The 14222-nt window shown below is 40.8% G+C and overlaps 1 protein-coding gene across 4 annotated transcripts in view; it reads right to left on the bottom strand.

Moving 5' to 3' along the window:
* LOC112266566 (activin receptor type-2A) overlaps positions 1–12772 on the bottom strand; it is a 46128-nt gene extending 33356 nt beyond the window's left edge. For 3 of the 4 annotated variants that reach the window (XM_024444147.2, XM_024444146.2, XM_042297052.1), the window contains exon 1: positions 11619–12772. In XM_024444147.2, the coding sequence (XP_024299915.1) occupies positions 11619–11673 (55 nt within the window). In that variant the 5' untranslated portion in view covers positions 11674–12772. The remainder of the gene's footprint in view (positions 1–11618) is intronic. The other variant, XM_024444145.2, reaches the window with a different exon arrangement.
* Between the last annotated feature and the right edge of the window lie 1450 nt (positions 12773–14222).

Below are 14222 nucleotides of genomic sequence, written 5' to 3'. Positions count from 1 at the left end.
ATATGCAGTGATAATGTATTGGGCCTATTGTTTACTGCACAAACCTCATTGCTACATTACTATTTTTAACTTCTCTAGGATAGGGGGCAGCATTTGGAATATTGGATGAAAAGCGTGCCCAAATTAAACTGCCTGCTACTCATGCCCAGAAGCTAAGATATGCATATTATTAGTAGAGTTGGATAGAAAACACTCTGAAGTTTCTAAAAATGTTTGAATCATGTCTGTGACTATAACAAAACTTATTTGGCAGGTGAAACCCCGAGGACAAAACATTGATTTTTTTTTTTTTAGGTCACTCTTTTCAATGGGTTTTCATTGGGAATCCAGATTTAAGTGACCTTGCAGTTCTTATCGCTTCCACTGGATGTCAACAGTCTTTAGAAATTGGTTGAGATTATTCCTTTGAGAAATTAAGAAGTAACACTGTTCAGAATGAGGGTAGAGGGAAGTGTACTCTTTGTTAGAGGCGCGTGACCTGAAAGCTAGCTGCACTTTGATTTCCTCCGGTATTGAACACAGATCATCCAGTCTTCAATTTTATCGATTATTTACGTTAAAAAATACCTAAAGTTGTATTACAAAAGTAGTTTGAAATGTTTGGACAAAGCTTACAGGTAACTTTTGTAGTCATGTTACGTGAGTTGGAATCAAGTGTTTTTCTGGATCAAATGCGCCAAATAAATGGATATATAATCGATGGAATTAATCGAACAAAAGGACCATTTGTGATGTTTATGGGACATATTGGAGTGCCAACAGAAGAAGCTCGTCAAAGGCATGAATTATATCTTTATTTCTGCATTTTGTGTCGCACCTAGAGGGTTGAAATATGGTGGTCTGTGTTTGTTTGCTTGGGTGCTATCCTCAGATAATAGCATCGTTTGCTTTCGCCGTAAAGCATTTTTGAAATATGACACGTTGTCTGGATTCACAACAAGTGTAGCTTTAATTTTGTATATTGAATGTGTGATTTCATGGAAGTTACATTTTTATAGTAATTTATTTGAATTTGGCACTCTGCATTGTCACTGGATGTTGGCCAGTTGGGACGCTACCGTCCCACATATCCCAGAGAGAGGTTACTTGGTTAATATTGCATAGGCTTACATTTAAGTCATGTTTTAAAAAAAATCTATGCGGTAGATCTCAGATTACATTTAGTGGTTTTCTTTCAATACATTTTTTAATATTGTTGAATTCAGTTGTCTGGATTCCGTGATTCTGTCCGCATCACAGATTTTATAGGGCCCCAATTATTCAGGAAGGAAACAAGGAAACTGGGACACAGTGCCAGCCAACTCCAGCAGCTCCTTAAACTGTGAGCGACCAAAATATTGCAGAAAGAGTTTAATCCAAATAACAAACTGTAAAAGTTTGGAACGAGTCCAATATTTTGGACACGTGAAGATCTTTAGTGCAACTCCCCTTGCTTCTTGAAACCGGTGCTTGCAAAAACTAAGATGTTCTGCAGCTGTGCCATCCATCCATCCTGAAACCTGGACCTAAGGGGGGAGGGGGGAGCTAGGCCTGCTACATCTGTCTGGCTTCATCATTTCTCTGGTCTGGTTTGGGTTGCTGGTGGTTGACAGTGTCAACATGAGCCCTGGTGGGGGTGGGAGCATGCTCCTTTTCATTGACACGGTGAGGAATGCCTGGGCTCCGCTCCGGTGCCTCCAGGGTTCCCTGGAGACTGGTGACTCCGAGGGATGCTGCAGGCCTGGGTTCAAATAGTAATTTGGCCACTTTCGAATACTTTGAGTGTTTACTTGAGTCTGCCTGGAGTATATGAAATGGAGTGGTTTGCACTTATGGGACTATTCCATTGGCCCTGATGTACCAGGCAAGCTTAAATCAAACACAGCTTAAGCTTGAATGATAAAAATACTATTTGAACCCAAGTCCAGACTCTAGAGAGTGAGGCAGCAGGTAACCTGAACCGGATACAAAGCCTGGAATGGAATGGGCCATGGGCAGGCGAGCGACAGCAATTGAGACGTTTATTATCCCACACCAAACCTCAACCACTTCAGTCAGTCAGAGCAGAGTTTGGTTTCAGTTTTAGTAACAAATCTACAGTCCAGCAGAGCATGTCTGCATTACTGTACATGACATGTCAAGATGAGTGCAATTCAATTATACTGCTGTTGCTTGGCTTTGGTGAAGCCAACATAAGTCATTACACATTTTTGAGATGAGGATTTAAGCGGCTGGGCCAGAGCTACTTTACCCTCAGCATATGGCTGTATAGTCTAACCTCTTTAGCCTTGTTTTAAAGAGGATCAAACTCTACATGGGCCTTTGTCCCAAATCAGAGTCAAAGGACTGCTTGAGGCTAGACATTTGAATTCTTTGTTGAGCGTCACACTGCATATTTACTGTCCTCATAATTCCTACTCATATCAGTACACAAAATACCCACATTTAGTGACAGATATTCAGGCTTAACACAGAATGAAATATTTAAATGAAACAATGGAAATTTGTAATGTGGCCAGAAAAGCTAATACTTTTACATGTAATCAAACCTTGAAAATATAACCTTGACAGTGTTTCCCCTAGGATTCTTTCAGCAGTGGTGGCAAAGGTGACAGGGGTAGCCGTTTGCATAGACTTCCAGTCATTGAGCCAATGACTATCCCTTTAAAAGCACATCTCAGCTGCTAAATGAATATAGGGGAAACACTGCTTGACTGACCAACTGTTAGGGCAGATAGCAGCTTTCAAAAGCAGACAGCATACAGGATTATCTAGGCAGCTTGCTCCCCAGTGAGGATTCTGCATTTAATTCCATAGTCTCAAGTCAGCAAGTTGTAGTCTTTATTAATGAGACGAGGTCCACCATCACCAGACAAAAACATATGGTTTAATTTTGCATTTCCAGTATAGGCGTAGAGGTTATCTGATGCCACAGTATAACAAAACAGTGATAACACTCAAATGAAAACAGTACAGGTTAAGATGGTATTTCCCATCTACGATAACATCTATTGACAGTGGGTACTCAGTTAGGTGACACGACAAACAATGGACGCTATGTGTGATCAAATACACTTTCACTACATATGGTTGTTAAAATAAATAAAAGTCCTTTGAAAACCTGAATGTGGAAGTCAACCATGAGCCCAAATGTAAAGTGCTGTGCTAAAAACGGTCAAATCTGTGGGACAGCCTTCACGAAACCTGTGTGCTGATATTTGCTCTTTGCCATTGGTATTACTCTCTACCGTGTGACATTGTATTGCCAACAAGTATGGGAACGTTCTGAGGGTGTTTCACAGTCATCAGACATCCATTGGACTGAAATAGAAGGTTAAATGTTTTTCCTTCGCTGTGGTCATTCAGATGTTTTCAGAGACATTAAAAAAGCATAACGGGTTACAAAGTAGAGCTTTGTAGCTACATTTTGCTGTATGAGAAGTCAAAATTCACATTGCCACCTGTTTTCATGACAAGATGCTAGCTAGCTGTATGAGGGAGGATGTTGGCTTGACGCCGTTCCCTGAGGTAAAGCTCTGGGCGAGAGGCAGCGCTGCTCTGCAGTGGCTGTGTCAGGGTTTCGGTTAGGAAAATGTGGCGCCGAACATGACCCGGGAAGATTTGAATTTACCGGCCACTGGGTGCATAACCCATTAGGGCTTCCACCCACAGTGCTCAGAAAGACAGAAATCACATTTAAGTGATGGTAATGAATCTTAACCTCTTGAAACTAGGGGGCACTATTTTTAATTTTGGAAAAATAACATTCCCAAAGTAAACCGCCTACTTCTCAGGACCAGATGCTAGAATATGCATATAATTGACAGCTTAGGATAAAAAACTCTAGTTTCCAAAACTGTAGAAATATTGTCTGTGAGTATAACAAAACTGATATTGCAAGCAAAATCCAGAGAAAAATCCAATCAGGAAGTGACTCTTATTTTGAAACCCCTGTCTTTCTATGCATCCCTATTGCCCATTGAAAGGGATATCAACCAGAATCCTTTTTCTGTGGCTTCCCTAAGGTGTCTACAGCCTTTAGACGTACTTTCAGGCCATTATTTTGAAGAATGAGCGTAAACGACTACATTGCGTCAGTGGCTAGCTGAGGGCTCTGAGTAATTCTTGCGTAAAAGACAAAATGACTACCTTCCTCTCGCTCCTACTGAAAAGCCAATTGTCCCGGTTGAGATACACTGCTCAAAAAAATAAAAGGGAACACTTAAAAAACACAATGTAACTCCAAGTCAATCACACTTCTGTGAAATCAAACTGTCCACTTAGGAAGCAACACTGATTGACAATAAATTTCACATGCTGTTGTGCAAATGGAATAGACAACAGGTGGAAATTATAGGCAATTAGCAAGACACCCCCAATAAAGGAGTGGTTCTACAGGTGGGGAACACAGACCACTTCTCAGTTCCTATGCTTCCTGGCTGATGTTTTGGTCACTTTTGAATGCTGGCGGTGCTTTCACTCTAGTGGTAGCATGAGACGGTGTCTACAACCCACACAAGTGGCTCAGGTAGTGCAGCTCATCCAGGATGGAACATCAATGCGAGCTGTGGCAAGAAGGTTTGCTGTGTGTCAGCGTAGTGTCCAGAGCATGGAGGCGCTACCAGGAGACAGGCCAGTACATCAGGCGACGTGGAGGAGGCCGTAGAGGGCAACAACCCAGCAGCAGAACCACTACCTCCACCTTTGTGCAAGGAGGAGCAGGAGGAGCTCCATGACTCCATGAGGGTGGTATGAGGGCCCGACCTCCACAGGTTGTGGTTGTGCTTACAGCCCAACAACGTGCAGGACGTTTTTCATTTGCCAGAGAACACCAAGATTGGCAAATTCGCCACTGGCGCCCCTGTGCTCGTCACAGATGAAAGCAGGTTCACACTGAGCACATGTGACAGACGTTACAGTCTGGAGACGCCGTGGAGAACGTTCTGCTGCCTGCAACATCCTCCAGCATGATCAGTTTGGCGGTGGGTCAGTCATGGTGTGGGGTGGCATTTCTTTGGGGGGCCGCACAGCTCGCCAGAGGTAGCCTGACTGCCATTAGGTATCGAGAGGAGATCCTCAGACCCCTTGTGAGACCATATGCTGGTGCGGTTGGCCCTGGGTTCCTCCTAATTTTTATTTTTTATTTCACCTTTATTTAACCAGGTAGGCTAGTTGAGAACAAGTTCTCATTTGCAACTGCAACCTGGCCAAGATAAAGCATAGCAGTGTGAACAGACAACACAGAGTTACACATGGAGTAAATAATTAACAAGTCAATAACACAGTAGAAAAAAAAACTTTAAAAAAGGGGAGTCTATATACATTGTGTGCAAAAGGCATGAGGTAGGCGAATAATTACAATTTTGCAGATTAACACTGGAGTGATAAATGATCAGATGGTCATGTACAGGTAAGATATTGGTGCGCAAAAGAGCAGAAAAGTAAATAAAAACAGTATGGGGATGAGGTAGGTAAAAATGGGTGGCCTATTTACCGATAGACTATGTACAGCTGCAGCGATCGGTTAGCTGCTCAGATAGCAGATGTTTGAAGTTGGTGAGGGAGATAAAAGTCTCCAACTTCAGCGATTTTTGCAATTCGTTCCAGTCACAGGCAGCAGAGAACTGGAACGAAAGGCGGCCAAATGTGGTGTTGGCTTTAGGGATGATCAGTGAGATACACCTGCTGGAGCGCGTGCTACGGATGGGTGTTGCCATTGTGACCAGTGAACTGAGATAAGGCGGAGCTTTGCAAGACAATGCTAGACCTCATGTGGCTGGAGTGTGTTAGCAATTCCTGCAAGAGGAAGGCATTGATGCTATGGACTGGCCCGCCCGTTCCCCAGACCTGAATCCAATTGAGCACATCTGGGACATCATGTCTCGCTCCATCCACCAACGCTACGTTGCACCACAGACTGTCCAGGAGTTGGCGGATGCTTTAGTCCAGGTCTGGGAGGAGATCCCTCAGGTATTTTGGGTATAAAAATAATCTTTATGGAATAAAAGGAACATTTGCTGTCTAACTGGGAGTCTCGTCAGTGAAAACATCCGAAGATCAAAGGTAAACGGTTAATTTGATTGCTTTTCTGATTTTCATGACCAAGCTTCCTGCTGCTAGCTGGACATAATGCTATGCTAGGCTATCGATAAACTTACACAAACGCTTGTCTTGCTTTGGCCGTAAAGCATAATTTCAAAATCTGAGATGACAGGGTGATTAACAAAAGGCTAAGCTGTGTTTCACTATATTTCACTTGTGATTTCATGAATATTAATATTTTCTAGTTTTGACCGTTGCGCTATGCTAATTAGTGTAGTTGATGACAATTCTCCCAGATCCGGGATGGGTAGTTCCAAGAGTTAACAGAAGATGCAACTGTAATTAACAGCCATAAAACATAATTTTCAAACAATTGACAAAATGCAATGCGCCGGAAAACACAATTCTAAACAGCGCACCTGATGGCGCTTCCATATGTGAGAGATTCAAATATCAAATATCTGTTCGAAATTTACAAAGGATCTAAAGATGCAATAACTAGGATGGGTTGCATATTTGGCTTCTGGACAACAAAAGAAAGTTTACATAAATAAATATGCCAAAACTATACATCAACAAAATACATTTAAACTCAGTTTCACAATTCCTGACATTTAATCGAAGTAAAAATTCCCCGTCTTAGGATCACCACTTTATTTTAAGAATGTGAAATGTCAGAAAAATAAAAGAGGATTTATTTGAGCTTATTTATTTATTTCAGCACATTCATCATATTCCCAGTGGGTCAGAAATTTACATACACTCAGTTTTGTGGAACCTTCCACAAGCTTCCCACAACAAGTTGGGTGAATTTTGGCCCATTCCTCCTGATAGAACTGGTGTAAGTCAGGTTTGTCGGCATCCTTGCTCGCACACACTTCATTTGTGCAATGAAGAAGTAGGCCATCTAGGAACTGGGTAACACTGTTGAGAGTGCGCAAGACGTGAAAAGTAGCATGGTTTGTGGTCTTCCTGTATTGAACACAGATAGACCAGTCTACAATTTGATCGATTATTAACGTTTAAAAATACCTAAAGTTGTATTACAAAAGTAGTTTGAAATATTTTGGCAAAATTTATAAGCAACTTTTGAAATATTTTGTAGTGACGTTGCGTTTTTTGGAAGCTGTTTTTTTCTGGGTCAAACGCGTCAAATAAATGGACATTTGGATATATATGGACGGAATGAAATCGAACAAAAGGACCAATTGTGATGTTTATGGGACATATTGGAGTGCCAACAAAAGATGCTCGTCAAAGTTAATGCATGTTTTATATTTTATTTCTGCGTTTTGTGTAGCGCCTGCAGGGTTGAAATATGCTACCCTCTTTGTTTACTATTGGGATATCATCAGATAATAGCTTCTTATGCTTTCGCCAAAAAGCCTTTTTAAAATCTGACATGTTGGCTGGATTCAGAACGAGTGTAGCTTTAATTGAGTATCTTACATGTGTGATTTACTGAAAGTTAGATTTTTATATCATTTTTTTTTTTAATTTTGCTGCTCTGCATTTTCCATTTTTTGCTCAAGTGGGACGCAACCGTCCCCTTATACCATAACAAGTTAAGCCATTTTGCCACAACTTTGCAAGTATGTCCATTTGTAAGACCCATTTGCGACCAAGCTTTAACGTCATGACTGAGGTCTTGAGATGTTGCTTCAATATATATCCACATAATTGTCCTGCCTCATGTCGCCATCTATTTTGTGAAGTGCACCAGTCCCTCCTGCAGCAAAGCACCCCCACAACATGATGCTGCCACCCCCGTGCTTCACGGTTGGGATGGCGTTCTTCGGCTTGCAAGCATCCCCCTTTTTCCTCAAAACATAACGATGGTCATTATGGCCAAACAGTTCTATTTTTGTTTCATAAGACCAGGGGTAATTTCTCCAAAAAGTACAATCTTTGTCCCCATGTGCAGTTGCAAACCGTAGTCTGGCTTTTTTATGGCGGTTTTGGAGCAGTGACTTCTTCCTTGCTGAGCGGCCTTTCAGGTTATGTCGATATAGGACAGATACTTTTGTACCGGTTTCCTCCAGGATATTCACAGAGTTCTTTGCTGTTGTTCTGGGATTGATTTGCACTTTTCGCACCAAAGTACGTTAATCGCTAGGTGACAAAACGCGTCTCCTTCCTGAGCGGAAGGACAGCTGCGTGGTCCCATGGTGTTTATACTTGCGTACTATTGTTTGTACAGATTAACGTGGTACCTTCAGGCGTTTGGAAATTGCTCCCAAGGATGAACCAGACTTGTGGAGGTCTACACTTTTTTTTGTGAGGTCTTGGTTGATTTCTTTTGATTTTCCCATGATGTCAAGCAAAGAGGCACTGAGTGTGAAGGTACCCCATGAAATACATCCACAGGTACACCTCCAATTGACGCAAATTATGTCAATTAGCCCATCAGAAGCTTCTAAAGCCATGACAATTTTCTGAAATGTTCCAAGCGGTTTAAAAAGTCAGTCAACTTAGTGTATGTAAACTTCTGACCCACTGGAATTGTGATTAATTCACTTTAAGGGAAATAATCTGTCTGTAAACAATTGTTGGAAAAATTACTTGTGTCATGCACAAAGTAGATGTCCTAACCGACTTGCCAAAACTATAGTTTGTGAACAAGAAATTTGTGGAGTGGTTGAAAAACGTGTTTTAAATGTCTCCAACCTAAGTGTATGTAAACTTCCAACTAGGGTTAGAGATTAGGCTGGCAATACTATAGTGCCTAGAAGAACATCCAATAGCCAATAAGAATTTGTTCTTAACTGATAGACCGTTGCCTGCACGTGAATGGGAGGGGCGTTTCAATAACCAGTTGAGAAATTTAAAAAAAAACGTGCACAAAAACTGTTTTTAAACAGGCGACTGTACTTAGAATTGTTGCGCAATATATAGTCTTATAACAGCACGTTTTACTCCAGCAGCAACCAGATGAGGATAATAGGTTCTGTATGCTGTGCATGTGTGATAGTTGTTTATGCATCTTCTTTATCCAATACCTAAAAGCATGACAGTAAAATTGGTTTCCATCAATAAATAAAAAGCATTATTTTGCAATGGGATTTCCCCCCCCTCCTGGTCATTTTGGCCAGTAGTTACTTTAATTTTATTTTTAAATAAAAAAACGTTTACTGATTTATTATTATTTGGGAGAAAAAAATTGGCCAAAAGACAGCATTTACCTGAAACTTACCAGTCTGAAACTTAAAAGTTTAGAAAACCCTACTCGTTTGGGGACAGCAGGTAGCCTAGTGGTTAGAGCGTTGGGCCAGTTTCCGAAAGGTTGCTAGATCCAATCCCAGAGTTGTAAATAACAATATGCGCACACTTAACATGTGTAAATATTTGTATGAACATAAGATTCAACAACTGAGACATGAACTGGACATGTGACTAACAGAACTGTAATAATGTGTCCCTGAACAAAATCAAAAGTAACAGCCAGTATCTGGTGGCCACCAGCTGCATTTAGAAATGCAGTGCATCTCCTCCTCATGGACCGAACCAGATTTGCCAGTTCTTGCGGTGAGATGTTACCCCACTCTTCAGACATTTCTGGGGGGATTTTTTTGTATATAAAAAATATTTAAAAAAAATAATAAATCACCCTAGCCCTTACCCTCTGATCCAACAGGTACCAGATGTGCTCAATGGGATTGAGATCTGGGCTCGTCGCTGGCCATGGCAGAACACTGACATTCCTGTCTTGCAAGAAATCACGCAAAGAAGGAAGGGTACCTCATGAGGGAGGAGGATGTCTTCCCTGTAACGCACAGCATTGAGATTGCCTGCAATGATAACAAGCTCAGTCCGATGATACTGTGACACACCGCCTCAGACCATGACGGACACTCCACCTCCAAATCGATCCCGCTCCAGAGTAGAGGCCTCTGTAATGCATTCCTTCGACGATAAACGCGAATCCGACCATCACCCCTGGTGAGACAAAACCGCGACTCGTCAATGAAGAGCACTTTTTGCCAGTCTGGTCCAGCGACGGTGGGTTTGTGCCCGTAGGCGACGATGTTGCAGGTGATGTCTTGTGAGGACCCACCTTACAACAGGCCTACTAGCCCTCAGTCCAGCCTATTGCAGACAGTCTGAGCACTAATGGAGGGATTGTGCATTCCTGGTGTAACTCAGGCAGTTGCTGTTGCCATCCTGTACCTGTCCCGCAGGTGTGATGTTCGGATCAGCTGTCCGTCCTGTAGCGCTGTCTTAGGCGTCTCACAGTAGACATTGCAATTTATTGCCCTGGCCACATCTGCAATCCTCATGCCTCCTTACAGCATGACTAAGGCACATTTATGCAGATGAGCAGGGACACTGGGCATCTTTCTTTGGAAAAATACCAAGAGTCAGTAGAAAGGCCTCTTTAGTGTACTAAGTTTTCATAACTGTGACCTTATCTGCCTACTGTCTGTAAGCTGTTAGTGTCTTAACGACCGTTCCACAGGTGCATGTTCATTAATTATTTAAGGTACATTGAACAAGCATGGGAAAGTGTTTAAACCCTTTACAATGAAGATCTGTGAAGTTATTTGGATTTTTACAAAATATCTTTGAAAGACTGCATAAAGTAGTATAAAAAGTTGCATTCTAATTTCATAAATTGGTTCATATTGTTACACATTCTCAGTGTTGCATAAATCCTGATCATTTGTTAATATGACCAACTCACCTTAAAATTCTTGGTCTTGCATTAGTGAAATGATGCATTACGTACTGCCTCATTTGCATATTAAGTGCCATGTTTGTGTAATATTGCATTTTAATAAATTTTACTTGAATCATCTCTGTTCTACACCATCCCTAAAAATGGCAAAACAATATCTAATTGGGAAAAAACATGTTAAATGTAAGAATCCCAACAGGTGATTTGGTGCCATTATTGACTAGGGATTAACATAAGGTTGTGGACTGGTCTTTGACCTTTAACTATCACTTCAGATAAGATCTCAGCAACAGGAAGTCCTATCCTCATGAAATATAGTGTTATGTTCCGGAGATGCTTCTATATGAGATGAAATACAAAGTATAACACCATATACAGTTTCATTTTGACCCCTAACACTCTACAAAATGATAGATGGCATAGGTGACTTATGGCTAGTTCCCCTCAGATGATAGCACCATGGATGCTTCTTCGTGATTTTTTTAGTTTTGTCAATGGTCTTGGTGCACTGGAAATGTAATGCGGCACGCACTGTGGAAGAGGCATAATTCCAGGTATATCCACACACTATGATTTGTCTTACATTATGAATCAACATACATCTTCCCACTTATACAAGTCCCTGACTAAGAAGACACCCAAGTGCATTAAAGTATCCAATCACTGCTTACTGCACAGACTGAGCCATGCAACAAATTGCTTCTTTTTTTTTTATAACAGGAGGTATCAGTATACTTGTTAATGAGAAAGAAAAACAAATCGGGATCTGTTCAAGCAAAGTGTAATAAACTTTAAAATAAGGCGAGTGTCACGGTCAAAGGCCAAGAAACATTGTATCACTGACTGTGTACAGTAAGTAGTACAGTATTTAACACAACCATACATACAAAGCCAATTATTTTACCAACAGATATCCACCCACCTGAGGAAAACGAGATGAGAAAAACAGCAAACGCCAGCTCACTAGCAGCTCCCATTTTCAATCCAATTGAAATCCTTTTATTTCCGGGAAATAAACAACACACAGCTGCAAAGGTTTGCTCCTCCACTGTGTGTTGTGAAGGTCTGTGCAAAAAAAAAGACAAATGTAACTAGCCAGCTAGTTTGCAAGCTAGTATTGTCAACATAGTGTGGTATTAACACGGACTTTCCAGTTGACAGGTGTTTGTTGAGAAGACCCACTCCAAAATATCCACTGGCCAGCCACAAGGCTTGCTACTACGTTACACAGTTGAAGGTCCTGAAGAATTATGTCCAAAAATATGGAAGAGGTGATACTTGTGTAGCTAACTAGAGGCTACAAAATGGTTAAAACCATAGCTAATGACTGACTTGTTGCAGGTTGGTCTAACTATCCGTAGCACCTTACAGCACTAGTTGCTAGCAATAATACTAGGCAACTATACCACTGTGTTTAACATTAATGTTCGCTTTCTTTACATTCAATCTTGTTAATTTACCTAGTTAGACGAAACCAGGTAAATATGATAAGCAGTCAAATTAGCAACAATATCATTGAACATATCTGATTAACCCGCAATCTTAGCTGGATAGCTAGCTTCAGGTAGTTTAAAATTACGTAGTTTTCTAGATATCGTAAATGATCTAACGTCTGCTAGCTAGATAAGAAAGACGTTTAAATACACCACATTTCGTGGACTAACGTTATATTTGATACATCTCATTTCTTGGTCCTCACGACGCTGTCTTCACCTTCCAAAATGTAAGGTTAACGTTATGCTAGCGCATAATCCAATTCCAAACAGAAACATTGTATTTCCCCTTCCCAATGGATTGCAATGTGTTCTGTCAGTTGGCTTTTACGAGCTAGTTGTGCACACCGTAAAAGCTGGCAACCAGTGCCTGTAAAAATCGTATCCAATTGCAGCTTTGGAGCAACCAAAATGTTATCAGACACGTCGTTGGGAAACGCACATGAAATCAACAGCGAATAAGTTTTGACAACACGCTGCTGTCAAGTCATGAGTGTATCAAGGACAAGAACGGCAGTACAGCATTTTCCCAAGCGTGCAGTATCCTCAACGTTTCCCTCTCCTGTGACCAGTTTCAAGATGGCGTTTGGTGTGGATTGTCTTTGTTTTTTTCTTTACTCCACCCTCAGACCCCTCCCATCAGTTTACTCAAACCCCCTCTCGTCAAATCGAAAGCGAGCTCGGGCAGCCTAAAGATGACTGGAATCCAATCAGAGAGGAAGATAATCGTTCATAGTTGGGATACATCTCAATAGTCTGCGTGGATTCCTCATTTTATATCCTCTTCTTCATATGCTCTGATCGAAAAACATTGGATAGGTGAAATAAATATGATCGATTCTTACAGGAAGTTGTTTTACCTGTCCTGTTCAGTTTCAGATCAACCCATGAAGGAAGAGAGACAATGCCAAAAAGCAATATACTCCCTAGCTGACAAAACTTATCTCCATGAAGGAAGTTTCCCACTAAACAAATTATCTTACTTTTAGATGTATTTTCCAGACGTCAGGTGCATTTTAGGTGCGGAATGAAAGACGAAAAGACGTATTTTCCGGGTTTATTTTCCGGATATCGAAAATACGCCTTTTCTAAACATTGCTAATACGTATTTTGTGGACGTTGAAAATACATATATTCCGGATATAGAAAAAACGTATTTTACGTGAGGTAGGTAGCCTAGTGGTTAGAGCATTCAGCCTGGAACCAAAAGATTTCTAGATTAAATCCCTGAGTTGACAAGGTAAAAATCTGTTGTTCGGCCCCCGAACAAGGCAGTTGACCCACTGTAGACCGTCATTGTAAATAAGAATTTGTTCTTAACTGACCTCCATAGTTAAATAAAGGTTACATTTTCTGAACATCGAAAATATTTATTTTGTGGACGTTGAAAATACATATTTTACGGATGTTGAAATCAGGTGCATTTTACGTGCTGAATGAAAGGTGAAAATACATATTTTCCAGACGTTGATTCTATGGTCAAATTTCAACTGCACATACAGTACCAGTCAAAAGTTTGGACATACCTGCTCATTCAAGGGTTTTTCTTTATTTTTACTTTTTCATCAAAACTATGAAATAACAAATGTGGAATCATGTAGTAATCATAAAACTGTTAAACAAATTAAAATATATTTAATATTTGAAATTCTTCAAAGTAGCCACCTTTTGCCTTGCCAATTTGCATTTCAATTAACAGGTGTATATTTTACCTATATGGTAAAAGACCAAGTCCATATTATGACAAGAACAGCTCAAATGAGCAAAGAGAAACGACAGTCCATCATTACTTTAAGACATGAAGATCAGTCAATCTGGATCATTTCAAGAACTTTATTCAAATGTAGTTTAAAAAACTATCAAGCGCTATGATGAAACTGGCTCTCGTGAGGGCCGCCACAAGAAAGGAAGACCCAGAATTACCTCTGCTGCAGAGGATAAGTACCAGCCTCAGAAATTGCAGTGAAAATAAATGCTTCACAGAGTTCAAGTAACAGACACATCTCAACATCAACTGTTCAGAGGAGCTGGTG

Source organism: Oncorhynchus tshawytscha, linkage group LG14, assembly GCF_018296145.1.
Source record: "Oncorhynchus tshawytscha isolate Ot180627B linkage group LG14, Otsh_v2.0, whole genome shotgun sequence".
Classification (NCBI taxonomy): Eukaryota; Metazoa; Chordata; class Actinopteri; order Salmoniformes; family Salmonidae; genus Oncorhynchus; species Oncorhynchus tshawytscha.
The sequence above is the reverse complement of the archived record's forward strand: the minus strand, read 5'-3'. Positions and strand labels throughout refer to the sequence as shown.